The 25,923-nt window shown below is 40.3% G+C and overlaps 1 protein-coding gene and 1 long non-coding RNA gene across 3 annotated transcripts in view; one reads left to right on the forward strand and one right to left on the reverse strand.

Moving 5' to 3' along the window:
* LOC140725095 (uncharacterized) overlaps positions 1 to 775 on the forward strand; it is a 128,743-nt gene extending 127,968 nt beyond the window's left edge. Inside the window, exon 4 of the long non-coding RNA XR_012098262.1 lies at positions 420 to 775. This is a non-coding gene — a long non-coding RNA (uncharacterized lncRNA). The remainder of the gene's footprint in view (positions 1 to 419) is intronic.
* The window catches only part of aqr (aquarius intron-binding spliceosomal factor), a 76,761-nt gene extending 51,243 nt beyond the window's left edge, over positions 1 to 25,518 (reverse strand). The window contains exons 1-11 of one of the 2 annotated variants that reach the window (XM_073040095.1): positions 25,016 to 25,518; positions 20,269 to 20,382; positions 19,119 to 19,175; positions 18,311 to 18,351; positions 13,436 to 13,471; positions 13,206 to 13,326; positions 12,297 to 12,434; positions 8,238 to 8,306; positions 7,900 to 8,000; positions 7,564 to 7,640; positions 267 to 331 (exon numbers count right to left, since the gene is read on the reverse strand). In XM_073040095.1, the coding sequence (XP_072896196.1) occupies positions 267 to 331; positions 7,564 to 7,640; positions 7,900 to 8,000; positions 8,238 to 8,306; positions 12,297 to 12,434; positions 13,206 to 13,326; positions 13,436 to 13,471; positions 18,311 to 18,351; positions 19,119 to 19,175; positions 20,269 to 20,343 (780 nt within the window). In that variant the 5' untranslated portion in view covers positions 20,344 to 20,382; positions 25,016 to 25,518. The remainder of the gene's footprint in view (positions 1 to 266; positions 332 to 7,563; positions 7,641 to 7,899; positions 8,001 to 8,237; positions 8,307 to 12,296; positions 12,435 to 13,205; positions 13,327 to 13,435; positions 13,472 to 18,310; positions 18,352 to 19,118; positions 19,176 to 20,268; positions 20,383 to 25,015) is intronic. The other variant, XM_073040094.1, reaches the window with a different exon arrangement.
* Positions 25,519 to 25,923: the final 405 nt, after the last annotated feature.

Raw genomic sequence — 25,923 nt, forward strand, 5'->3', positions numbered from 1 at the left:
TCATGAACACATCCCTCCCTACCATTGCTACTATCGATAGGAGGTGTTGCCTCATGAAACCAACATCTATCATTAAAGATGCCATGAGACTGTGATGTTGCTACAAATAAGTTTTTTATTGCACTTGTGCATATACCTATGTAATTGTGTGTATGATAAGCTCAATGTTGACTTACATACCACATCAGAATACCATTTTTTGATTTGTTAATCACCTGTTTTAGAATCTATATGCACATAATTACGGGGGGAAAAAATCGACTTACCTCTAAATCTATCATAAGTTCAACAAATCTCTCACAATAATGAATCATATCCATGTTGGCTGGCCCTATGTACAAAGTAAAAAATATCTTAATATAATCACGTAAAATATAGATGGACATAAATTACTACATATTTTCTTACTTTCTTCACAGAGGAAGATTGCAAAAATGACTATTTACCCAGGAAAACAATTGCAAACATGGACACTTGAGGGGAGGTGGGAAAAAAGGAACATGAATGAAAAATGAAAAATGAAAATCACAAAATGAAAAATGCAATACTCAAGATCTTCAACTAAGATTAACTTCAGAAAATGATTGATAACAAATGAGAGTCATGAGGTCAAATAAGTTTCAATAAAAGCTCCCTCACAAATAATCTTTAAAAGTGGGATGCACAAAAGTGAAACAGATCTGAGTCACTGATCTCTCATACCTGAAAATGTGAAAGATGAAAATAAACAGTTGTTGAGCTTGGACAATAAGCAGTTTGAATATCATCTGATATTCTAGACATCTGCTGTAGGAAGGATATCACAGCTATGTAAACATAATAGTGAAAATTCACTAAAATAAATGTAGGAATGAGATATTCTAGTTCTGAAATGCAAGGAAGCTAACTGTTGCCATTGGAAACAAGAAGCTCAGCAATGTAATCAAAAGGAAGTTTCAAATTGATTATAAAGGACACTTCAGAGTGGAGAAAAAAGCAGCATTTGTGACCAGTTGCAGAATGAGTTATTATGTTTAGTGCCTTTCACCAGTTGATATCTGAGGCACCTGATAATACCACTACCTGTGAAGCAGGGGAGGGAGAAAGGAGATTCCAGTCGATAGTTGCAGCTGAGGAACTGGTAATACAGAGGTTATTGTGAATTAAAAGGATTCAACACTTTATGTTAATTTTGGTTCTAAGACCAATACAAAAACACTATCCTCCAATTTTTCAAGCAAAACTGCACATGATCTAAATTTGTATGGCATGACATTTTATTTTTAATATCAGAATTTCAGAAAAATTCAAAAGCCATTGAAAACGAATGAGAAAATCTATATACTACTAAAATTCTCATGCTCTGTCTGTCTGTGACCTCCAATTAGCCCAAACGGTGCATTACAGTGGTACTTTTTTGACTAAATTGACTTAAAATGCGCTAACTTACAGAATGCAGGCAAAGTTCAGGGTTATATATTCATACAAAATTGCTCACTCGTCAATTAACAGGCCCCACTTCCCACAACCCAAGCCGATTCCGCCTTTCATGGAAACCGCCACGCGACACCACATCGCATGCACACAGCCAGCCTCAGCAGCACCTCACAATGCTTACGGAGCCGATTCCGCCTTTCATGGAAACCGCGGTACACACCACAACGCACGCGCACGGCCAGCCTCAGCAGCACCTCACAATGCTTACGGAGCCGATTCCGCCTTTCATGGAAACCGCGGTACACACCACAACGCACGCGCACGGCCAGCCTCAGCAGCACCTCACAATGCTTACGGAGCCGATTCCGCCTTTCATGGAAACCGCGGTACACACCACAATGCACGCGCACGGCCAGCCTCAGCAGCACCTCACAATGCTTACGGAGCCGATTCCGCCTTTCATGGAAACCGCGGTACACACCACAATGCACGCGCACGGCCAGCCTCAGCAGCACCTCACAATGCTTACGGAGCCGATTCCGCCTTTCATGGAAACCGCGGTACACACCACAATGCACGCGCACGGCCAGCCTCAGCAGCACCTCACAATGCTCACAGCAGTAACACCAACCGCAGCTAAAGGGCAGGGCTATCATGTCCATTTAGGAGAGTGCCAACCACATCATCAAGAGTAATCAGCATCCTGGAAGCTTTGGTGTTGCTGCTTCGTATCTTCTATCAGACATTAGGGTAAAAAAAGAATGGACAGCCTAATTATGCCACGTCGAAAGAGAAGGGGGACATTATGGTCAAGAGATGACGTCAAATGTTGTCGGGAAGTGGCAAGGAGAAGGAGAGAACAAGAATCAGATCAGGCCAGGGCTGCAAGACTCCAGGATCAGAGAGAAAGAACAAATGGTAGAAGAGATGAAGAGTCGAAGGATGAAAGGGCTGCACGTCTCCAGAATGACAAAAACAGGTAGAGGAGGAGAGAGGAAGAGACAGAGGAGAAAAGGAAAGATCAACTCTCAGTTCCCAATACAGACATGCTTTGCTATGACTATACATAAGGTGCAAGGCCAAACCATGGAGAATGTGTTGATCTATCTAGAGAAACCAGTACTCCGGCATGGTCAGCTGTACGTGGCTTTAAGCCGGAGAAAAATAAATGAAAATGTTAAAGTATTCTTGAAAGATAGCAGATCAACCAGAAATGTCATCAAAAGTGTCCATTAAACGAGGAGGAGCTATATTTGTCTTGCTACGCGTCTTTCTTCTTTAATAAACTGAGTTTTTCTTCTTTAATTTCCAAAGCACATCACATCAGATTGCACTACTTTTCTCTCAAAGGATACCCCAAAGGATGCCCGGTTGTCTAGTTTAAGCTAAAAAACTCAAAACTGCAACACATAAATACACTGAAAAACAAAAAAATGTTTCCAATACACAAAAGAACCTCATTCTGTACTGAATTATCAGGCCAGAACTTACTGCTGGATTTGCTGCTGACATACATCTCAAGTGTGGACTTAAAACCATAACATATAGAAGCAGAATTAGGCTATTTGGCCCTTTGAGTCTGCTCTGCTATTTTGGCATGGCTGATCCAATTTTCCTCTCAGCAGCAATCTCCTGCCTCCTCCCCGTATCCTTTCATGTCCTGACCAATCAGGAATCTATCAACCTCTGCCTTAAATATACAGTGGCGTGCAAAAATTTGAGCACCCCTGGTCAAAATTTCTGTTACTGTGAATAGCTAAGCGAGTAAAAGAAGACCTGATTTCCAAAAGGCATAAAGTTAAAGATGACACATTTCTTTAATATTTTATACAAGATTACTTTTTTATTTCCATCTTTTACAGTTTCAAAATAACAGAAAAGGAAAAGGGCCTGAAGCAAAAGTTTGGGCACCCCGCATTGAATTAATTCTTCCCTCTACCAGTGAAATGTTCCTCGTACCACTGGCTGCAACACGAGCCCAAAGCTAGATCGATCCACCCCCGTGCTTAACAATTGGAGAGGTGTTCTTTTCATGAAATTCTGCACCCTTTTTTCTTCAAACATATCTTTGCTCATTGCAGCCAAAAAATTCTATTTTAACTTCATCAGTCCATAGGACTTCTTTCCAAAACACATCAGGCTTGTTTAGATGTTCCTTTGCAAACTTCTGATGCTGAATTTTGTGGTGAGGATGCAGGAAAGGTTTTCTTCTGATGACTCTTCCATGAAGGTCATATTTGTGCAGGTGTCACTGCACAGTAGAACAGTGCACCACCACTCCAGAGTCTGCTAGATCTTCCTGAAAGTCTTTTGCAATCAGATGGGGGTTTTGATTTGCCTTTCTAGCAATCCTACGAGCAGTTCTCTAGGAAAGTTTTCTTGGTCTTCCAGACCTCAACTTGACCTCCACTGTTACTGTTAACTGCCACTGCTTAATGACATTACGAACTGAGGAAACGGCTACCTAAAAGTGCTTTGCTATCTTCTTATAGCCTTCTCCTGCTTTGTGGGCATCATTTATTTTAATTTACAGAGTGCTAGGTAGCTACTTGGAGGAGCCCATGGCTGCTGATTGTTGGGACAAGGTTTGAGGAGTCAGGGTATTTATAAGGCTTTGAAATTTGCATCACCTGGCCTTTCCTAATGATGACTGTGAACAAACATGGCCCTAACAAGCTAATTAATGTCTGAGACCTTGGTAAAAGTTATCTGAGAGCTTAATTCTCTTGGGGTGCCCAAACTTTTGCATGGTGCTCCTTTCCTTTATTTCACTCTGTAATTGTACAAAGCAAAAATAACACACTAATCTTGCTTAAAATTTTGAAAAGAATGTTTCATCTTTAACATAATGACTTTTGGAGATCAGTTCATCTTCTACTCACTTAACTATTCCCAGTAACAGAAATTTTGATCCAGGTGCCCAAACTTGCATGTCACTGTACATAAACATTTGGCCTTCACAACTGCCTGTGGGAAAGAATTCCACAGATTCACTGCTCTCTGGCTAAAGAAATTCCTCATCATCACTCTAAAAGGACACCCCTCTATTCTGAGGCTGTGTCCTCTGGTCTAAGACTTTCCCACTATAGGAAACATCCTCCCACATACACACTATCAAGGCCTTTCACCAGTCGATAGGTTTCAATGAGGCCACCCCTCATTCTTCTGAATTCCAGAGAATACAGGCCCAGAGCCATCAAACACTCTTCATATGACAGCCATTCAATCCTGGAATCATTTTCTTGAACCTCCTTTGAACCCTCTCCAGTTTCAGCACATCGTTTTTAAGATAAGGGTGCCAAAACTACTCATAATACTCCAAGTGAGGCCTCACCAGTGCTTTATAAATTCAACATTACATCCTTGTTTTTATATTCTAGTTCTCTTGAAATGAATGCTAAAATCGCATTTGCCTTCCTCACCACAGACTCAACCTGCAAATTAACCTTTATGGAATACTGCAAAAGGACTCCAAAGTCCCTTTGAACCTCAGTTTTTTGGTATTTTCTCTCCATTCAGAAAATAGTCAATCCTTTCATTTTTTTTACCAAAGTGGATGTTTCCCCACACTGTATTCCATCTGCCATTTCTTTGCCCATTCTCCTAATCTGTCTAAGTCCTTCTGTAGCCTCTCTACTCCTTCAAAGCTACCTGCCCCTCCAACCATCTTCATATGTATGCAAACTTTGCAACAAAGCCATCAATTCCATCATCCAAATCATTGACATACAACAAAAAAAAGAATAGGTTCCAACACAGACCCTTGTGGCACACCACTAGTCATGGCAGCCAACCAGAAAAGGATCCCTTTATTCCCACTCTTTGCCTCCTGCCAATCACCCACTGCTTTATCCATCCTAGAATCTTTCCTGTAATATCATGGGCTTGTAGCTTACTAAGTAGCCTCATATGTGGCACCTTGTTAAGGGCCTTATGAAAATCCAAGTACACAACATCAACCAATTCCCCTTTGTTTATCCTGCTTGTTATTTCTTCAAAGAATTCCAATAGATTTGTCAGGCAAGATTTTCCCTTGAGGAAAACATACTGACTAGGGCCGATTTTATCATGTGCCTCGAAGTACCCTGAGCCGTCATCCTTAATAATCGACTCCAACATCTTCCCGACCACTGACATCAGACTACCTGGCCTATAATATCCTTTCTTCTGCCTCTCTCCTTTTTTGAAGAGTAGAATGACATCTGCAATTTTCCAGGTCTGAAACCATTCCAGAATCTAGTGATTCTTGAAAGATTATTACTAATGCCTCCACAATCTCTTCAGCCACCACCTTCAGAACCCTAGGGTGTACACTATCTGGTCCAGGTGAGTTATCTACCTTCACACCTTCCAGTTATGGTAACTTCACACACTTCATGATCCCTGACACCTGGAACTTCCACCATAGTGGTACAGTCTTCCACAGTGAAGACTGGTGTAAAATACTTATTCAGTTTGTCCGCCATTTTTGTGTCTCCCAGTACCTACTCTCCAGTATTGTTTTTCAGCGTTCCAATATCCACTCTCACCTCTCTTTTATATCTTATGTATCTGAAGAAACTTTAGGTATCCTCTTTAACATCATTGGCTAGCTGACTTTCATATTTCATCTTTACCTTCTTAATAACTTTTTTTAGTTACCCTCTATTGGTTTTAAAAGCTTCCCAATCCTCCAACTTGTCACTATTTTTTGCTCTATTACATGCCCTCTCGTTGGCTTTTATGTTGGCTAGACTTCTCTTGTTAGCCGCGGTCGTGTCATCTTGTCTTTAGAATACTTCCTCCTCCTTGGGATTTATATATCCTGCGCCTTCCAAACAGCTTCCATAAATTTCAGCCATCGCTGCTTTGCCATCATCCCTGCTAGTGTTACTTTCCAATCAATTCTGGCCAGCTCCTCCCTCATGCCTCTGTAATTACCTTTACTCCACTGTAATACTGATACATCTGACTTTAGCTTCTCCTTCTCAAATTTCAGGGAGAATTCCATCATATTATGATCACTTTTCCCTAAGGGTTCTTTACCTTAAGCTTTCTTTTCCTATCCACCCATGTTGAACTGTTGCCCTAAAAAGAATGGATTCATGAGTGGGTGAGGAAAAAAGAATATGCCCATCTCATAATGCAGCAGGAAAGACACCACCGGCTGACAAAGCCATCACCCCAGGATCAGATAGCTCCCCAGAGAGTGGGGATTAGCAGGAGAATCCAGGACCTAAGGACACGGCCTCAGAACGGAAGGCTGTCCCTTTAGAACAGAGATGAGAAGGAATTTCTTTAGCCAGAGGGTAGACAATCAGTGGAATACATTGCAACAACAGACTGTTGAGGCCAAATCATTGGGTGTATTTAAAGCAGATGTTGATAGGTTCTTGATTAATGAGTGTCAAAGGCCGCAGAGGCAAAGTAGGAGAATGGGGCTGAACAGGATAATAAATCTGTCACAATGAAATGGTGGAGAAAGACTTGATGGACTGCGTGGCCTAACTCTGCTCTTATGCCTTATGGTCTTTCAAAGATTTTAAATGCTTCTAAACGTCCCTGATAATCAGAAAAAAAACTAAAAGCTATTAAAAAAAAGTATGAAAAATAAAGTAAGGCAAATATTTAAAAATAGAAGCACATAATTTCACTTAATTCACTGGTAATTTTTTAAAATAGTAAATCTTCTGCTGATTCCTGCAACTTTTCACATAAATAGGTATGCTGCTTGTGGGTATGGGCCAGCTCTAACCTCATTCAGGTTCAGTTGGAAGATCTCAATCTGTCTGCTGGGGAAATATAGCAAGGTATCCGAATCAAGAGTACAGCCTGGAAATTCCATACTGTCTGCTGTGTTTCTCAGCAAGCTTTAGTTATCGATTACTCTTTATCCAAAAGACTAAGTTACAGGAAACCCCATTAACAAGATAAACCTAATGTATCAGATGTACATATCAGATATAAACAGTTTGATACACTGTCATGATTCCACCATTATGCTACCAGCAGCTGATTTCATCAGGATTGATTTGTCAATATCAACTGTACCTCAAATTTCAGCACTTCCTCACCAAAATCATGTGCAACATGTTTTCAACAATGAAAATTACACATCGTGCATTTGATTAACAATTAAAGGAAAAACAAAAATGCATGAACAAATACCTGTAAGAGGAATACATTTTAAAACTTGAAGGAATTTGCTGATCAGACAAGAGAGGAATCTTTTTTCTTGCTCTGCCCTTTTGGTTAAGAAACAAAGATAATGTTGACATACTTGTGGTCCTGCAAATCATGACTTAACATGTTTTAAAAACAAATCTTTCTCTTGCTTCAAAAACTTGAAAGCAAACTCAAGTTTAGTGAAGAAAATGAAATGCAAAAATGTAATATACAAATTTATATTATGAAATTTGAAGTAGCATACATGTATAATAGTTATTGAGATCCCAAAAATTATAGAATATAAGCAAGCCAATTACTGGTGATTATAACACATACTGTTCTGCAGCATTTTCATCCATTTTCTCTTCCTTTTTTTTGATCATATTCCAGAATTTCTTCAGCTTTGGTGTCTTCTTCAGCTCATGTTCAAGGCGTGACTGGTAACAAAATAGATTAGATGTTTCAAGGCCTTAGTAATATCCTGGGAAGGAATCTTGTTCTAGACCAACATTTTATAAATACACCCATAATTACAGCAAATATCTGACCATGTTTGATAATGTCAAATAGTATTTGCTGAGGGATAATAAATGAAGGTCAGTATAATTGCTCAAGAAATACACTTATCACAAACATGACTACTTTCAGAGACTTTGAATAGCCTTTGAACTTACCGAGAGTAAACAGATCCACATTGGGAGAGAGATAAGACGTTGCACCTGTTCTCGAATTAGATCCACTTCCTAATAGAAGATACCAAGATTATTCTTAGGCTGAAATCATACTCACAATCTGACTGACACTGATTGAAACAATGCTGCACTGATAATTTTACTGGAGAGTAAACATTAAGTCTGATACAATATTATGATTCCTATCTGCCAAAAATACTGTGAAATAAGAGCAGGAAACAACTTGTGCAAAGGTAGATGCAATATGCAGAGACTGTGAGGGCAGATAGGCAGAAATACAGTCAGATGGATGGGTGTGGAGGTGTAGGAGGTGTGGAGGTCCTTAATTAATACTTTACTTAATGAATACTTTGAGAACGGATTTTGACAATTGCAAGGTCCAAGTAAAATAGGTTAATGTGCTGAAGTATGTCAAGGTTAAGAAAGAGGCACTATTGGAGCTTTCGAAAAACATTAGGATAGATAAGTCTTTTGGTCCAGACAGGATATACCCCAGATTACCACAGTGAGGAAATAAAAAGATGGCTGGGGCAGTGACAACAATCTTTCCCTCCTTCATGGCCAGAGCAGTAGTGCTAGAGAATTAGAGGATATGGCAAATGTTGTTCTATTATTCAATAAAGGCAAGAGGGATAATCCTGAGAATCTTATGTCACTGGTAGGCAAATTAATGGAGAGGATTCTTAGCGACAGGAATTACAAGCATTTGGAGGAGCATAGTATTATTATGGATAATCAGCCAGCTTTGTGAGGAGCAGCCCATGCCTCATGAACCTGATTAAATTTTAGCAAGGCATTTGACAAAGTTCCCCATCGTAGGCACATCCAAAAAGTCATGAGTCATGGGATCCATGGAAACTTGGCTGCATGGATTCAGAACTGGCTCACCCACAGGAGGCAGAGGGTGATGGTAGATGGGGTGTATTGTCTGGAGGTCGGTGACCAATGGTGTTCCACAGAGATCTGTTCTGGGACCCCAACTGTTTGTGATCTTTATAAATGACTTGGAAGAGTAAGTAAAAGGGTGCAAGATTGCAGATGACACGAAGGTTGGTGGTGTTGTTGATAGTGTAGATGGTTGTCATAGGTTATAGTTGGGATATTGATAGGATGCTGAACTGGGCTGAGAAGTGGCAGATGGAGTTTAATCTGGAAAAATGTGAAGTGATACACTTTGAAAGATCAAACTAGAGGATGGAATACAGGCTTAAAGGCAGGATTCTTACCAATGTAGAGGTACAGAATGGGTCTTGGGGTCTACATCCGTAGATCCCTCAAAGCTGCTGTGTGTGGTTGAGAAGCCGTATGGCATGCTGGCCTTCATTAGTCAGGGGACTGAATTCAAGAGCAGTGACGTAACATTGAAGCTCTGTAAGAGTCTGGTTAGACCCTACTTGGAGCACTATGTTCGGTCCTGGTCTCCTCATTAAGGACATGGAAGCTTTAGAGAGGGTGCAAAGGATGCTGCCTGGATTAGACAACATATCTTGTGGGGAAAGGCTGAATGAGCTGGGACTTTTCTCATTGAAGAGAAGAAGGATGACAGGCAATTTGATAGTTGAATAAGATGCACAGATAGAGTGGACAGGCAGTGCCCTTTTCCCAGAGCAGCAATGGCCAATACCAGAGTACATCTGTTTAAGTAAGGTTAGTCATAGGTCATATATATATATTTTTTTTTTTAAACACAGAGAGTGGTTGGTGTCTGGAACACATTTCTAGGCAGTACAGGCTTATACTATAAGGTCATTTGGTTAAGCATATGGATGTTAGAAAAACGGAGGTTTATGGGCCATGTAGGAGGGAAGAGTTAGATTGATCATGGAGTAGGTTTATATAGGTTGGCACAGTATCATGGGCTGGAGGGGCACGTACTGTGTTGCACCGTTCTGTGTTCTAATCAATGCAATGTTTCCTTTAAAACTCAAACTTTAATATAGAAGGCTTTGCTAAACAAGAAATGTTTAGTTGATATCAGAGTGGAAATCTTAACAAAATATTTTCTAAATATGTTTTTACATCACCTATCTAAGGTAAAGGTGTCTGACATGACTCTCAGTTCATGTCTCCAAAATATTAAACATGCATTTGAAGTAAAGTTAGCATGCTCAGCTGAGGCCCCCTAATGGTGTAGTTTGGTATTACCCACAATCAAACTGCACATTGTGATCGAAGGTTGAAAAGCAATGCTTTACAAAGTTACACTGATCAAACTCACAAATATTACTGATCCTAAAAAAAACCTCCTTAGAGATGAAATAGAATTTTAAAAACCACAAAAGACACCAGTGAAATCAGAATACAAGTCACTGAACCACAATACACAAAGCCCTAAAATGCAGGATGAATACAAGCTACGGTAATTAGTCAACTCTTACCAATTGATGGATGACCCAACTTCTTGTTTATCTACCTTTAAAACCAAACTAAACCCAACACAAAACCTGGACATGCTGCAAGCTGCATATTGGATATAATACTAATTTAACAGTTAACAATTAAACTTGTTCATAAGTTGTAGCTATGAATTCCACTGCATAATAAACAGGGTTTAATACAATTTGTGATGATTGCAAATCAGTCAGAGTAATGAAGCCAATGTGTGCAGTCTTAATGTTCGATGTATAATCATGCCCCCAATAATTTCAGTTAAAGACTTTGGTATTCCCATTTATGGCATCTCTAGATTCATCATTCATTTCTTTGCATGCCCCATTGCATCATTTGCTTTTCACCAACATCCCTTGCCACTTAATCTCCTCTGCCTTCCCCTGCATCTTATTTATTTTTATCTTTGACTTTTTCCAGGTCTGATAAATAAACATGGATCTGATACTGATCTGAATACTTCTGCGATGACATTAGTGTAAATTTTCAAGCTACAATGAAAATCACAGGTAGAAATTAGCATAAAAAGATTACAGTTCAGTCTGGTCTTCAAAAAAGATTGAAAATTGGTCAACAAGACTTATTTGAGGGAAGTGCCTTTAAAGAGCACTATTAAGTGTCTTGGTTTTAGATATATGCTTGGTCTTATCTTTGCTGGACACTGTTACGTTCCCCAGTAACCGGGTAATGTACCTGCAAAGATAGATGGGTCCGCTGAGCCTGGTGCTACTATTTTCAAATGTTTTATTTATAAAGGGGCACAAACGTATGGTTAATACAAAACATTCAGATCATATACACCGTCAAAACTCAATCTAAAGCATAGGTGTAGTAATAATCAATCAAAAATGAGCTCTATCGTTGTCTAGGGGTTGAACGATTTGTCCAATTGAAATATAAAAGTCTCGCCAGTTCATGGATGCTTTTTGCCACTTGAGGGACCGCTGCGTGTTCACGGGTTGGATAGAGAAAATAAACTTGCCAGCCTTCTGGACTCAAAGCGTGAGATCGAGAACGGGAGTTCCTCGTTGTCAGTCCGAAATCCTTTCCGGACTTATTAGCCACTCGATTCCCTAGCTAGGGGATCCAAATCACACGTGGCTTCCGAGCAGCTTCCCGTTATTACGAGAGGGATGAGCGATGGTGTCCGTCTAGTGCGTCGCTAGAGTACCGCCTCCAGCAGTCTCCTTTTTATCATGGCTGGCAAGATTTGTAAATGTCAATCAAGGTAGGGTGAGGCCATCCCCACACCACATTGCCCGAGGGTGTCCATGTCCCTGATAACTGGCACGTACTATAGAGTTGCAATTCACACAGGTGCCTCTAAGAACAATGGTCAACTCCGTGGCATTGTCTCTCATTTCCTGGGTCCAAGACCCGAATTAATAGCGATCTTGCGATTCTCTTGAAGGAGGGGGCTGAGGTCATGACAACACAAATTATAAGAAAAATATAACATGGTACACACAACTTGGAGTACCAAAACAGCTTTCTGTGCAGATTTAAGCCAATCACTATGCTGTGAATAAATAAATATCAATCCATATCAAAGTGCCCAGGCACACTTAAAAATTATGGAAATCCAAGGAGCAAAGATGTTGAGTATTAAGACAAAATATTAGGAGAAGGTGATTGTTTCATATTCAAACTTACCAAGCTGTTAAAGCAGTGATCAAGAAAGACCAACAGAACAGTTTGCTCGCGTAATGTAAAATTACTTCCTTCAGCAAGAGATGCGGTCAAAATACACTTGAAGAAATAGGGGAAGTGTTCAGGCTTCTGTGTAAATGTCTAAAGTTAAAAAAAATAGATATTTCCTTAGGTCAAAGTTAGAAAAAGAAATAAACCATTAACAATATCGACAAAAATGTAAATATAGCACCAGGGCGAGGGTTCCCAAACTTCTTTGACACCATGGGCCCCTACCATTAACCGAGGAGTCTATGGACTCCAAGGTAGGAACCCCTGCACTAAAGGTAGTTCACTTCTTCATCCAGCACAGCATTTCATCAGTTAATTTAAAATTCAACTTGAAATATATTTTTTCTATTTGCAAACATGTGTGTTTATTATTTATTGATAAAAGGAACGTTTAATCCAAATATGCACAAATGTTCATTGTATCAAGTTAAGCTGTTTCAATTATGCATATGCCAATGCAGTTACAGTACAGGCATTTCACCTTGACAAGTGCCTTTCGAATATCTGTTGCTTTATATAATTCTGAGCCTTCATTCACAGCTGCTCAACATAAAATGAAGTTCCCTCTAGTTCTCAAGTAAAGACAAGTGAGTGTTCTTCCAGCAGATGATAATATACAACTTACATCAAGCTATTTATTAGGCCTGCAGTTTTATTTATTTTTAATATGGGAGTGAGAATGAGTGAAGAGTGCCTGTCTGCAACTGTTTCCTTTTTACAAAATCCCAGTCTGACATCTTCACACCATCACTCCTTAGTACAGCAGTGTGCGATTACAGACCTTTGGAATTCAGCTATGATGTTAACAGAAGGATATGTAGCAGCATTGCTTTATACCAACAGATAACAAATGCCTCTTACCTCCCACGCAGGAACGTTTTCTCGAAACTTTTCATTTACCATACAGCAAATGGACATTAGGTAAGCATTACTGGATACAGCTGGGGAGTAGTTTGGCCAGAGATAGTTCTCTAGATACTGGCTGTCCATTTTGTAAAAGAAGAACAAATTGAATGATTAAGGGTTTTTAGAAATGGTGCAAACATGTTAAAACACTTGAAAAAGAAAAATCTAAAACAACAAAAAAATACCTGAATTCAAGCAGCATAATTTTTCTAATTGCAAATCTGGGGGGAAAAAAGCAAATATTCAAGAAATTTATAATTTATTTATTTATAAATTATAATTTATAAATTTAGCCTTACTCTCATGATTACCGAAATTTACAAAGTCTCTGGTTCAAATTCTCCAAGCACCCAAAGAAACATTTACCTTCTCTGAACATATGAAATACTAAGTAGTTAAGAATAAAGTCATTTAAATCCTAATTTCAAGTCAAGTTGCTTTTTATTGTAATTTCAACCATAAACTGCTGGTACAGTACACAGAAAAAAACGAAACAATGTTCCTCCAGGACCCTGGTGCTACATGAAACAGCACAAAACCACACTAGACTATGTGAGACAACTCAAGGCTACATTAGACTATGTAAAACAACACAAAAACTACACTAGACTATAGACATACACAGGACTACATAAAGTACACAAAACAGTGCAGGGCAATACAATACTTAATTAATTAATAATTAATAAACAAGGCAATAGGCACAGTATATGACAAATTTCAATATAATAATAAATGATGTAGGTGTCAGTCTAGACTCTGGGTATCAAAGAGTCTGATGGCTTGGGGGAACAAACTGGTCGTGAAAGCCCGAATGCTTCGGTACCTTTTGCCAGATGGCAGGAGGGAGAAGAGTTTGTATGAGGGGTGCGTGGGGATATTCATAATGCTGTTAGCTTTGCGGATGCAGCAGGTGGTGTAAATGTCTGTAATGGCGGGAAGAGAGACCCCGATGATCTTCTCAGCTGTCCTCACTATCCGCTGTGGAGTCTTGCGATCCAGGACGGTGCAATTCCCGAACCAGGCAGTGATGCAGCTGCTCAGGATGCTCTTGATACATCCTCTGAAGAATGTGGTGAGGATGGGGGGTGGGAGATGGACTTTTCTCAGCCTTCGCAGAAAGTAGAGACGCTGCTGGGCTTTCTTGGCTATGGAGCTAGTGTTGAGGGACCAGGTGAGATTCTCCACCAGGTGAACACCAAGAAATTTGGTGCTCTTAGCGATCTCAAAGGAGGAGCCGTCAATGTTCAATGGAGAGTGGTCACTCCGTGCTCTCCTGAAGTCAACAACCATCTCTTTTGTTTACATTCAGATACAGGTTGTTGGCTCTGCACCAGTCCATTAGCCGCTGCACCTGCTCTATGTTGACTCATCGTTCTCACTGATGAGGCCCACCATGTCATCAGCGAACTTGATGATGTGATTCGAGCTGTGTATTGCTACACAGTCGTGGGTCAGCAGAGTGAACAGCAGTGGACTGAGCACACAGCCCTGGGGGGCCCCCGTGCTCAGTGTGATGGTGTTGCAGATGCTGCTCCCGATCCGGACTGACTGAGGTCTCCCAGTCAGGAAGTCTAGGATCCAGTTGCAGAGGGAGGTGTTCAGGCCCAGCGGTTCCACATTTCCAATCAGGTGCTGAGGAATGATTGTGTTGAATGCTGAGCTGAAGTCTATGAACAGCATTCTAACATACGTGTCTTTTTTGTCCAGGTGGGTGAGGGCCAGGTGGAGGGTGGTGGCGATGGCATCGTCTGTTGAGCCGATGCCCGGGTTGGGACAATACGCGAACTGCAGGGGGTCCAGTGAGGGGGGGGGGGGGGAGCTGGGTCTTGCTCTTCAAATTCAGATAAATAATACTGAATTAAATCCCACTTCAAAAATTTATATCTTTTACTTTCTGGTTAGCAAAAAGACAATATACTTTAATGTGGCTTTTCAATACAAAAGAACTGGATTTCATGAAACATGAGATGCATGATTCACTCATATCTCTATTTGATAGCCAAACTCAGAAGAATGGGTGGTGTATTTTAGTGCCATGGTTTAAATTATCATAGAAAAGTGCATGCTGCTAAACTTGTCTTAAGGTTATTTGGCAATATCAATTATCTCCCATCTTGCCCTGTTAACTACCGTAGATTCCGGATTATAAGCCGCTACTTTTTTCCCACACTTTGAACAGCTTTGAACACTGCGGCCCTTACTATGGTGCGGCTAATGCATGTTTTTTTTTCATGCCGCCAAAAACATTTTGCCTCGTAACAGTAGACCAATAAAATTGATGAGTAGTTCACAGAGGTCCAATGAAATTGTACGATAAATCAAGCGCACTTTCACAATTAAATTATTGTAAATCAGTCATTTGTACTCACCCTCATCAACATGGAAAACACTCGAAGAAAAGCATTGTGCTGCCTTTATGGCAGTTATTTAGTTTATAATATTTTCGCTTAGTAATTCATTTGTTAGTATTTTCTAGTTAAAGTTAGAAGTGTTTTAAGTATATTTGTTTTCTGTACTACATCCCAGGATGCTATGACGTCACATCCGGTTTCGCCGCGTCTTGTGGGGAAAATACCGGTTTGCGATAAACGGAAAGGAGGGGGCGAGCGCATTAGACCCGGGCGAGAACGCTGCAAACATATGATGCAGCTTTTAAGTTAAAGGCGATCAATAACTTTTCCTGGTAGGCTGCAGTATATATTTTTTTACCAGTCGTTAGGAGATATTGGAATGTTGTTCGTGCACTGTTCAGTAAAAAAGTATACGCAATGTAATTTGTGTGTTACCGATACGTATGTATATTTAAAAGTAGCCGTGTTACAGGCACGGTTCGAAAAAAAGCATTTGCAATATGTATTTGTTTATGTTACCATACGGATTTAATTAAAAGTTAAAAAATCCTCACGTGTAATATCTTTCTGTGTAAATATCTCATATTACAACGTGGGACACCTGCGGCTTAAAATCCGGTGCGGCTTGTACAAGTACAAAATTGATTTTCTTTCTAAAATTAGAGCCTGCGGCTTTTAATCAGATGCGCTCTGTAGTCCGGAATCTATGGTAAGTAAAAGGTAGAAATTCACTTAATTTCTCTCGAACTCATTGTTTATAGGGGACACTTGGTACTAAAACAAATAAATAAGACCATAAATCATAGGAACAGAATTAGGTCATTCAGCCCATCTTCCTGTCTTCCTGTAACCCATTTTCCTGTCTTTTCCCTGTAACATTTGACACTCTTATTAATCAAGAACCACCATTTGCTTTAAATATGCCCAAAGAAAGCATTCTTCTAGGGTGCATCACAACCTGGTATGGAAGTTGTCCTGTCCAAGACTGGGAGAAGCTGCAGAAGATCGTGAACATAACCCAGCACATCACACAAACCAATCTTCCATCCTTGGACTCACTTTACACCACACTCTGTTGGAGCAGTGCTGCCAGGATAATCAAGGACACGACCCACCCAGCCAACACACTTTTTGTCCCTCTTCCCTCTGGGAGAAGGTTCAGGAGCTTGAAGATTTGTACGGCCAGATTTGGGAACAGCTTCTTTCCAACATAAGACTGCTGAACGGATCCTGATCCGGATCTGGGCCGTACCTTCCAAATATCCAGACCTGACTTGCACTACCTTACTTTCCCTTTTCTATTTTCTAATTATGATTTATAATTTAAATTTTTGTTATATTTACTTCGATATGTACTTCAGGGAGCGCAAAGCACAGAAACAAATATCACTGTGATGATTGTATGCTCTAGTGTCAATTGTTTGGTGACAATAAAGTAAGTAAGACTTCATCTGTAGCAATTAATTCCATAGATTCACCACCCAATGGCTAATGAAATTCCTCCACCCCTGTTCTAAACGGACATCTCTGTAAACTCTGTCCTAGACTCTACCACTCTAGGAAGCATCCTCACCATGTCAACTCCATCTAGGCCTTCCAATATTCTATGGGTTTCAATGAGATCTCCCTTCATTCTTCTAAACGCCAGTGAGTGCAGGTCCAGAGCCATGGGACACTTTTTTAACCCTTTAATTCCCAGAATCATTCACATAAACTTGCTCTCGACCCTTTCCATAAAAGCATCATATTAAAGATTATGGAAAGATGAAACATATAATCTGATGAAATATCAAGTTGTAATTCTGTTTTTGTCAGTAGAGAGAGCAGAACTGTTGAGCATTTCCAGCACTATATTAAAATGGACCATGAGGTGTAACAATAATGATTGTATTCCATTGTAAAAACATGGGGGCAGATCTTCCTGGCCCTGACCTATAATCAGGATTTGCCCACTGTCCTCACCTGGAGGAGAATTAATCTCCTTAACCAACTGCACCCAGAATTCGGACAGTAAGCTCACAAGTAAGGCTCTGCTCCCTTTTCTGATATTCAGACACTTTTGAACATTTAAATTAATGCAAATAAAAATTATGAAAAAGAACATTATAGGAACACATCAAAGCATTCAACTAAAATTAAACACGAGAAATAATAACTTAGTTCCTCAGAATCTCAATCCAAGGATCTCCAATGAGATTGATAAAGTATGTAAAGGGTTAATACGATCAGTTAAACATAGCAGCCTGTTTTTCTGCAAGAAACCGCTGATGATCAATAGGTGTGCTAATCTTGCTTTTCAATGCTGAGCAATATTTCTTCTTGTAGTTAGCCAGTTAGTGCTTCAAGGTCCTTGTCTCTTTGTGCAGTCATGCACATAGATAAATCTGGCTCCAGCCTGTCCTGTGTGAGTGTATGTGAGCAACTATATCCATCCTGCAAGAGGAACTGCCAGTTAGTTGGTGGACTGAGCAGGAACAGTCACTCACTGTTCCTGTTTGAGCGACTAACCAAGTACCCTGGAGGTTTTGAATAAAGGGTTTTTACTTATACGGTCTCTGAGTGACTTTATCCGGATTTGACTGCAACAATTTGGACAATCTGAAAAGTGGTTTTGTGACAATATGTAATATGTTTGTAGATTCTGAAGATATATAAAATATACAAATTGCACAAAAAGACATTTCACACAAACAGATTATAACTTACTTTGTCTTTACAATTTCTTTCTCATAGACATCTTCAATGACCTTTAGCAACAGAGATAAAAAGGGAAAAATACAGAATGAGCTGATGTATTTGTAATTTCTCATAATAAAATCTTCATTTTGTGAGACTATTTCAGAAAAGTTCAGAGAAAAATTCAGTTACCACGTAGTACAGCCAGATAAGAACAGATATTGCAGTGCAATGGTGGCTGTTTTTCTGATGGACTGCATACTACAGTAAAGCACAAACTGTTCACAGAGCTTGATTATCCAGAATTTGGTTCATTCATTAGTCCAGAATGTGAGCTGGGTGTGCAGCCAATGTCAGGGCTCTGAAGTGTGGTCAGTGCCATGAAATGGAATGGGATCAAGTGTGCAGTTGAAGCCAGGGCTGGGGCTTGAAACATCAGGTTTGGAACACAAGTTGGTAGCCAGAGTCAGGGTCTGGAGCAACTGTATGTCTCCTGTTCCCTTCAAACCCCCTTAGGCTCACCCTATTACATAATATGTGAAAAAGTTCATTCTAAGTGTGTTTTGTTAGCAATCGGAGTAACATTCAAATGTTTGGAAAATCTGTAAGTCTAACAAAATCCCAAGGGAGCCAGATTATTGGAATTTTACTATAGCAATCTATGGCCATACAACATATCTAATTATTTAACACTGCACAAATGTAAACATAATTTTAATCCATATTCTATTGGTTATGAATCAGAGATAACAGATTTTCTACTTGGTTGGTGCTATCCCATTTCAAAACATTCTGATGCACATGTTTGGAACTTAAGAAGGGAATAAGTGAAGAGTACCTTTGAATCAAATGTCAGTTTTTTCTTCACATGAGGTGCCCAATATCTATTTGATAACTGAAAATACAAAGGTATGAAAATATTATAAACACATTCATAGCATCGCTTAGTGTAAACTAGTTTGATAGAAATATGAAATTTTTTAGTATGTCTTTCATTATAAAGTCAAACAGCCCAGGTACTGAATTAATCAAACTGGACAGTTGAAACTCCAGTGTTCAAAACACAAAGTTCTCCAAAACCAACACAAAAAGACTTAACGTTGATGTGATTGATGTTGACAGCATGTGGACCCCTCACAATGTCCAAGAAGAGAAAATCTGGTGTGCACATTCAATAGACCTGGAAATATATAGTGCTTGGAAGAAAGGGCTAACTCAGTGTTCACATCATGTTGGACCAACAAACCCTTCATTTGAGGGCCTCGGCTATAAAATGGTGCAATGCTCAAAACCTTACATATTTTGGTCACCAATTAGCTTTCGGTTCATATTGGGAGATGGGAGTGTAAGGCTCAAAGTCTGAAGGGTTAGGTCAAGTGGAACTGTTGATCTGGAGATGTTCTGCTTGTGAAGAGGTGGGAGGGGGAGCAGCATATAGGAAATACTGCAAAACAGGAATATGGAGTGGTTAATGGAGATGAGTGTAGCAGTAGGTGAAGTGTGGATAGCAAATAGACTTTCATGAGGCAAGTACCCATCGCCAAATTCCAAGGCCTGATCCATGTTCAAGCAGGACTAATCGCAATGAGGTCTGACAAACATCTGCTGAAAAGGCCCAAGTGATGTGTCAGTCATGGATGTAAGACATGCATTGGATGACACAGTGAAGGCCTCCACGTGTGGTGCACTGGATGCTTCAGAACACCGGGATCAAAAAAAATCCTAGAATTCATGTGCCTCGGAACAACTTCCTGATTTTTCATTATTGTTTTTTTAATAATGAAATTGTATGTGTAGCACCCACAAATGTTGCTGTACACAATACAATTCTGGACCACAATTCTGCACACATATTCAAAAAAACTACTATCCCATACTATGAATATTATGAATAAACCCACAATGAAAAAGATCTAATTGTTCTTATTCGTTAAATCGTGAGAAAGCCAATACAACCTACAGCATTCTGCACATCTCACACTCCTTACCTGAGTGACATATTCAGCATTTATCTGAGATACGGTAGGTGCAACCATTTTCTTTCCTTGTGGCACAGCTTCCATTTTTTTTTATTTGTTAGCTTACTTTGAGATTTACAACTGCTAAAACAAATGTTACACATTATTAAAATTTGTTTAATATTGGTAAGAATATAAAAACTTTTTTGTATAACATTCTTAGTATAAATAGAATGTCTACATTTTTGCTCTCTGAAGACGAAAAGATCAAATAAATCAAGATCGTTTCAATTTATTAAAGGGTTTTCATTGTTTTGTATCTGAACAATTAAATATTTGTAAAATTACTGTAAACAATTGGAAATTTCATTCAATTTGCCATCAGCCTCTCCAATCACCTTGTCAAAAACTCAATCAAGTTGGTGTGACATGACATGCCCTGCACAAACCCATGCTGGCTCTCCCCAATTAGGCCATGGGTCTCCAAATGCGCACATATCCTAGCCCTAAAAACTTTCTCCAGCAATTTTCCCACAACTGACTGGAGACTCACGGGTCTCTGGATCCCAGGATTTTCCCTTGATCCCTTCTTAAATAAAGGTACAATGTTAGCCACTCACCAGTCCTCAGGGACCTTGCCTTAGCCTAACAGAGGACAAAGTGATACTGGTCAAGGTCCCAACAAGCTCGTCTCTTGTCTCCTTCAATCACTTGGGGTAAGGCCCTGGGGACTTATCCACCTTAGTACTCAATAGGAAGCCCAACACTTCCTCTTCTTTGACCTCTAAGCACCCTAACATATTTATACACTCAGCACTGATTTCCTGGCCCTCCATATCCTTTTCCTTGGTAAATACTGAACCGAAGTACCTCAGCCACATTCTCCACATCCAAGCAAATGTTCCCTTTATCATTGAGTGGTCCCACCCCCTCCCTAGCTATCCTCTTGCTCTTGATGTATGGATTGAAAACTTTAGGATTCACCTTAATCCTATTTGCCAAGGACTTTTCATGCCCCCCCCCCCCCCCCCCAGCTTGCCAAATTCACTTTAGTTCTGTTCTGGCTTCTTTATACTGCTAATGTGCTTCACTTGATCCTAACTTCTGAAGGTTTATATACTTTTCCTTTTTATTTACCTCTCTGGTTCGTATCTTTTCATCCCCATCCTTCCTTCTAAGAGGAACATACCTTTTCTGTACTCTGTGCAAACACGAGGAAATCTGCAGATGCTGGAAATTCGAGCTCTCTCTGTCCCTCTCACAATCACTCCTTGCCTGCTCTCCATCTTCCTCTGGTGCTCCCTTCCCCCTTTCTTTCTCCCTAGGCCTCCCGTCCCATGATCCTTTCCCTTCTCCAGCTGTGTATCCCTTTTGCCAAACAACTTTTGAGCTCTTGGCTTCATCCCTCCCCCTCCTGTCTTCTCCTATCATTTCAGATCTCCCCCTCCCCTCCCACTTCCAAATCTCTTACAATCTTATCTTTCAGTTAGTCCTGACGAAGGGTCTCAGCCCGAAACGTTGACTGTATTTCTTCCTATAGATGCTGCCTGGCCTGCTGTGTTCCACCAGCATTTTGTGTGTGTTGCCTTTACTCTGTGCAATTGAATTTTAAACACCCTCCACATGTCTGATGTGGGCTTGCCAGAGAAAAGGTGTTCCCAATTAACTCTTCTTAGTTCCTGCCCAATGCCCTCATAATTTGCCCTACTTCATCCAACTTTGCCTTTGCCTTCCTGTCTACTGCACTAATACAGAAGCTTTCAGTAATTTGCATACAATGACACCCAAATCCCTCAAACATCCACATTTTACAATCTCTTACAATTTAAAAAATATTGAACAATGGACTGGTCTTCCAAATACTTAGTTATCAAGACAGTCATTGTTCATCCAATACAAGAAGTTGGTCAAGCACTGTGACAAGTCCGACAGTGCAGGGAGGGTAACTTTAGAGGTATGTGCAAGCAGACATTATATTTTCAGGTAACATGCAGTACAAGAAAGAGTGATATGACAACTCTGGACATAGTCTGTGGGAGCATGAAGGAAAACAGCTCTGGGTGATTTTCTGGCCAAAAAAAAAGGGGAGATAAAATGTGAACCAGTGCAGAGCAGTCCACCTAGTTAATGTCAGGTGGTGTTGCCAAGTCTGCATACAGAGGAAAAAGCCTGCAGTTTAACTGGGCCATAGTTATTTACAACATGATTTGAGCACTTTTACTACAGAAATTCAACCTCAGCATTCTGCAAAACATGGGCATGTTTAGAGACAGGAAAGGGAAAGAGAGGTTGGTGACAGGAAATCATAGTTTCCCACGATTGTAGGGTCAAAGGGGAGTGTCAAGAAGTGAAGTTAGGGAACAGTTTTGAAAAGGAATGATCATTGGAGGAAACATTATTACAAGTTCAAGTGAAATTATCTTCCAATTTTGTTATAATAAATCTATTTTCATATTCAAAAATTCACAAGAGGACTATTCCCCACGCTCTGCCATTTTAACTTATAGGCTACCCTCAACCCATTTTCAACTGGCCAGATTGTTCAGGGAAATGGTAAGTCCTCAATTTGCTGGTGTCTCTGTTCTAGTGATTTTGACTGATCCCTGACACTACACTCACCTTGCATTCAGATTCCTCATGGTGTAAAGAATAATTCATTCTCCAGCACAATCATTGCCAATTCAAACAGGGGTTGGGGGTGGGAGATGAAAAATACAGCCATATCATATGAACCTAAGTATTGATATTTAGCATGATTTTATGGAAAACATTTTCATGACAGCTGCAGCCTATTTGATTGCTCTTGTATGGATGAGCTGGGTAAGATCGGGAAACTTTCAGCTGATCTTTTATCACTGAGGCAGTGTTGCAGCAGATTGTAATGGTCTACTTCGAGTGACAATAATCTGATGATTTGCTTTGTTTTTTATTGGGACAAGAGGATGACTGGAAGGACGGCACCAATGGGTTTTGCAGACCCAGGTGACTTCTTCCAGTTACTTTCCTTGAAAGTATGGGAGTATTTTACATCCCACTGAAAGAGGCCTCAGGGCCTCAGTTCAACTTCTCATCCAAAAGATGGACCCTCCAGGAGGGCAGCATGTACTCCATTTCTCCTCTTAAGGCAGATTCTAGGGGCCAAGGACAACTCATTCTTACACCCAATCTATTGGCCCTGAAGAATCCAATGTTGAATCTACAGACCAGCTTACAGGTAGGGGAAATGATGCTAAAATGATGTTAGAAGTTTGGTAAGAGAAATCAAAAGGCAGGTTATCTTAATGGAGAGGGACTCAAATGAGTGGATTGCTTGTGACAGAAATTGTGGTCTCCTGCTGTTTATAACAAATCTCCAGATGCTCCTGTCACTGAAGCTCAGTACCTTCCCAGGTATTCTTTTTCTCCTTCTGAGTAGCCATAGACCAGGATTTTCATAAAATTTTAACAATGAAAAGGGCCACATAGGAAACTGGTGGATAAATTAAAGGCCAATGGTATCAGAAGTGAGTCAGAATGAACGGAGAAATGGGTCTCGTAGGAAATAGAGCACTGGAAATAAACTGCTCCTTTTCAGGCTGGAAAGAGATAACTAGTAAATACTCTAGGGATCGGTTACTGGTTTGCAATTATCCACTAGTTTCATTAATAACTTGGGTAAGGAACAACATGGAAAGCTTCTAAATTTGCTTATGAAACAAAAAACAGGTGGGGGACATGTTGTGATACAGGTGCTGTGATTTGACAATGAGATACAAATAGATTGAGTGAATGGGCAAAAGATTGACAAGTAAGGTTTAATATGGCAAAGTGTGAGGTCATACATTTAAGTAAAAGAAATCAAATGGCAGATTATTGTAATGGAACGGGGACACAGAAGTGCAGGGAAATTCTCGTGCATGAATCATCAAACAAATACCAATAAGTAGTTCATTTTGGCTTTGGAATTAAAAATAAGGTTTGCTGCAATTGTACAGGGTGCTGGTGAGGCTTCACCTGGAATTTGGTTTTGACCCCTTTACCTAACAAACATATAGTAACACAGAAGGAGATTCACCATTCTTGGGATGGTTGGGTTATCCTGCCAGGAGAGACTAAATATGTAGTTTGGACCTGCACTTCTTGGATTTTAGAAGAATGAGAAATGATAATATTCAAAGATATAAAATCCTAAGGGAGTTTGACACAGCAGATACTGGGGTATTTTCACTCGTCGAAGAGTTTTGAACAAGGGACATAACTAAAAAGGAAGGATCGGTTATTATAGACTGATCAATGTAGAAATTTCTTCTCGGAGAAGGTGGTGAACGTCTGAATTCCCCACCCCAGCAGGCGGTGGAAGCTGGATCATTAAGAGTAATTAAACTGGGGCGGGGGTGGGGGGGGGTGTTTAAATATTTGATAGATCGGGGAATAGAGAGTCATTGAGAAATAGCCCGGAATAGAAGTTGAGACCAGAACACATCAACTATGATGTTAAAAAGCAGCGCAGGTTTTAAGGACTATTCCCCCCCCCCCCCCACCCCGATAATGCGGCGCTGCCTTAGAACAGCGTCCACTTTGGGTATATGGGTTGAGGTCTCGGACAGAGGACTGATCCGACGAGGGTCGAGGTTCTTCCCAGCTGAGTAGTGAAGGGGGCAGGGACATAACGATTGAGGACGGCATCAGACAAACTCCGACTATCATCCCGAACCCCCTGCCGTTCCCACCCCGCTCTGGGTCCCAGGCTCGTCCCACACCGGCCCGGCCCAGCTCTCTCCATCACGAACCCACTCACATTCAGTTTACAGCTTCAGCCTTGGTCCGCCACCACCTCGCACTTCCGTTCCAGTTGCTCAAAAGTACCCCCGAAATCAACGACCCAAACTGGGTTCCGGAGCGCAAAATGAGTTGTAGCCCTCTCTTACAGCGTCCCGAGATCGTTCGTTGTTCCCTCAGGGCCATTCAACAACAGCATAAATTCAATCTGTTTTATCTTTTATATATTGATCATTTGACAAAATGTAAAAGTTACTCTGGCTCGAAATGTCAATTTATTTTAGAGATATTTCTTGTTTCAATCTCCTTGGGCAGCTTTCAACCTCACAAAATCTGTAAAGGTGAATTTCTATGGATCTATCTCGGTTTGTGCAAGTTAATTTTTTTTTAAAAAAACAGTAATAATAGACCCTTGCAGATTTGCAGCTCGTTTGTAAATCTAGCATAAGCTAGCATTTCGTAGCACTGAGTCCATGTCCTTCAATGTCACTGCGTTTCAAGTGCTCCTCCAAATGCTTTCTAAATGTAGTGCTTTCACCAACTCCTGAGGAATGCGTCAATGACCGTCCGGGCGGGAATAAAACATTACTTTCAGTCCCCTCTAAGTCTTCCTTAAACCATACCTTAAAACTTTGCCCTCCTGCACTTGGAGGTGGGAGTTTCGCACTGCTTATCTATGGTTTTTTTTGCCCTCTATCAATAACTGGTAAATTTAGCCTTATGTGCTCCGAGGAAAATTGATCCAATTTATCTGATTCCTCCTCCGGTTCTTATATTCAGGGGATCAAGGCAAGTATCCGGTGTGGCTTTTTTAATCACTTTAATTACATGCGCTGCTGTCTTCGGTGCTTTAGTGACCCTTGGACACACGCACCAAGATTCCACTTGTTACGTTTTGAAAACTCCGAACATTAAACTAACTCAAAG

The sequence above is a fragment of the Hemitrygon akajei genome, chromosome 3 (genome assembly GCF_048418815.1).
Source record: "Hemitrygon akajei chromosome 3, sHemAka1.3, whole genome shotgun sequence".
NCBI classification, from domain to species: domain Eukaryota; kingdom Metazoa; phylum Chordata; class Chondrichthyes; order Myliobatiformes; family Dasyatidae; genus Hemitrygon; species Hemitrygon akajei.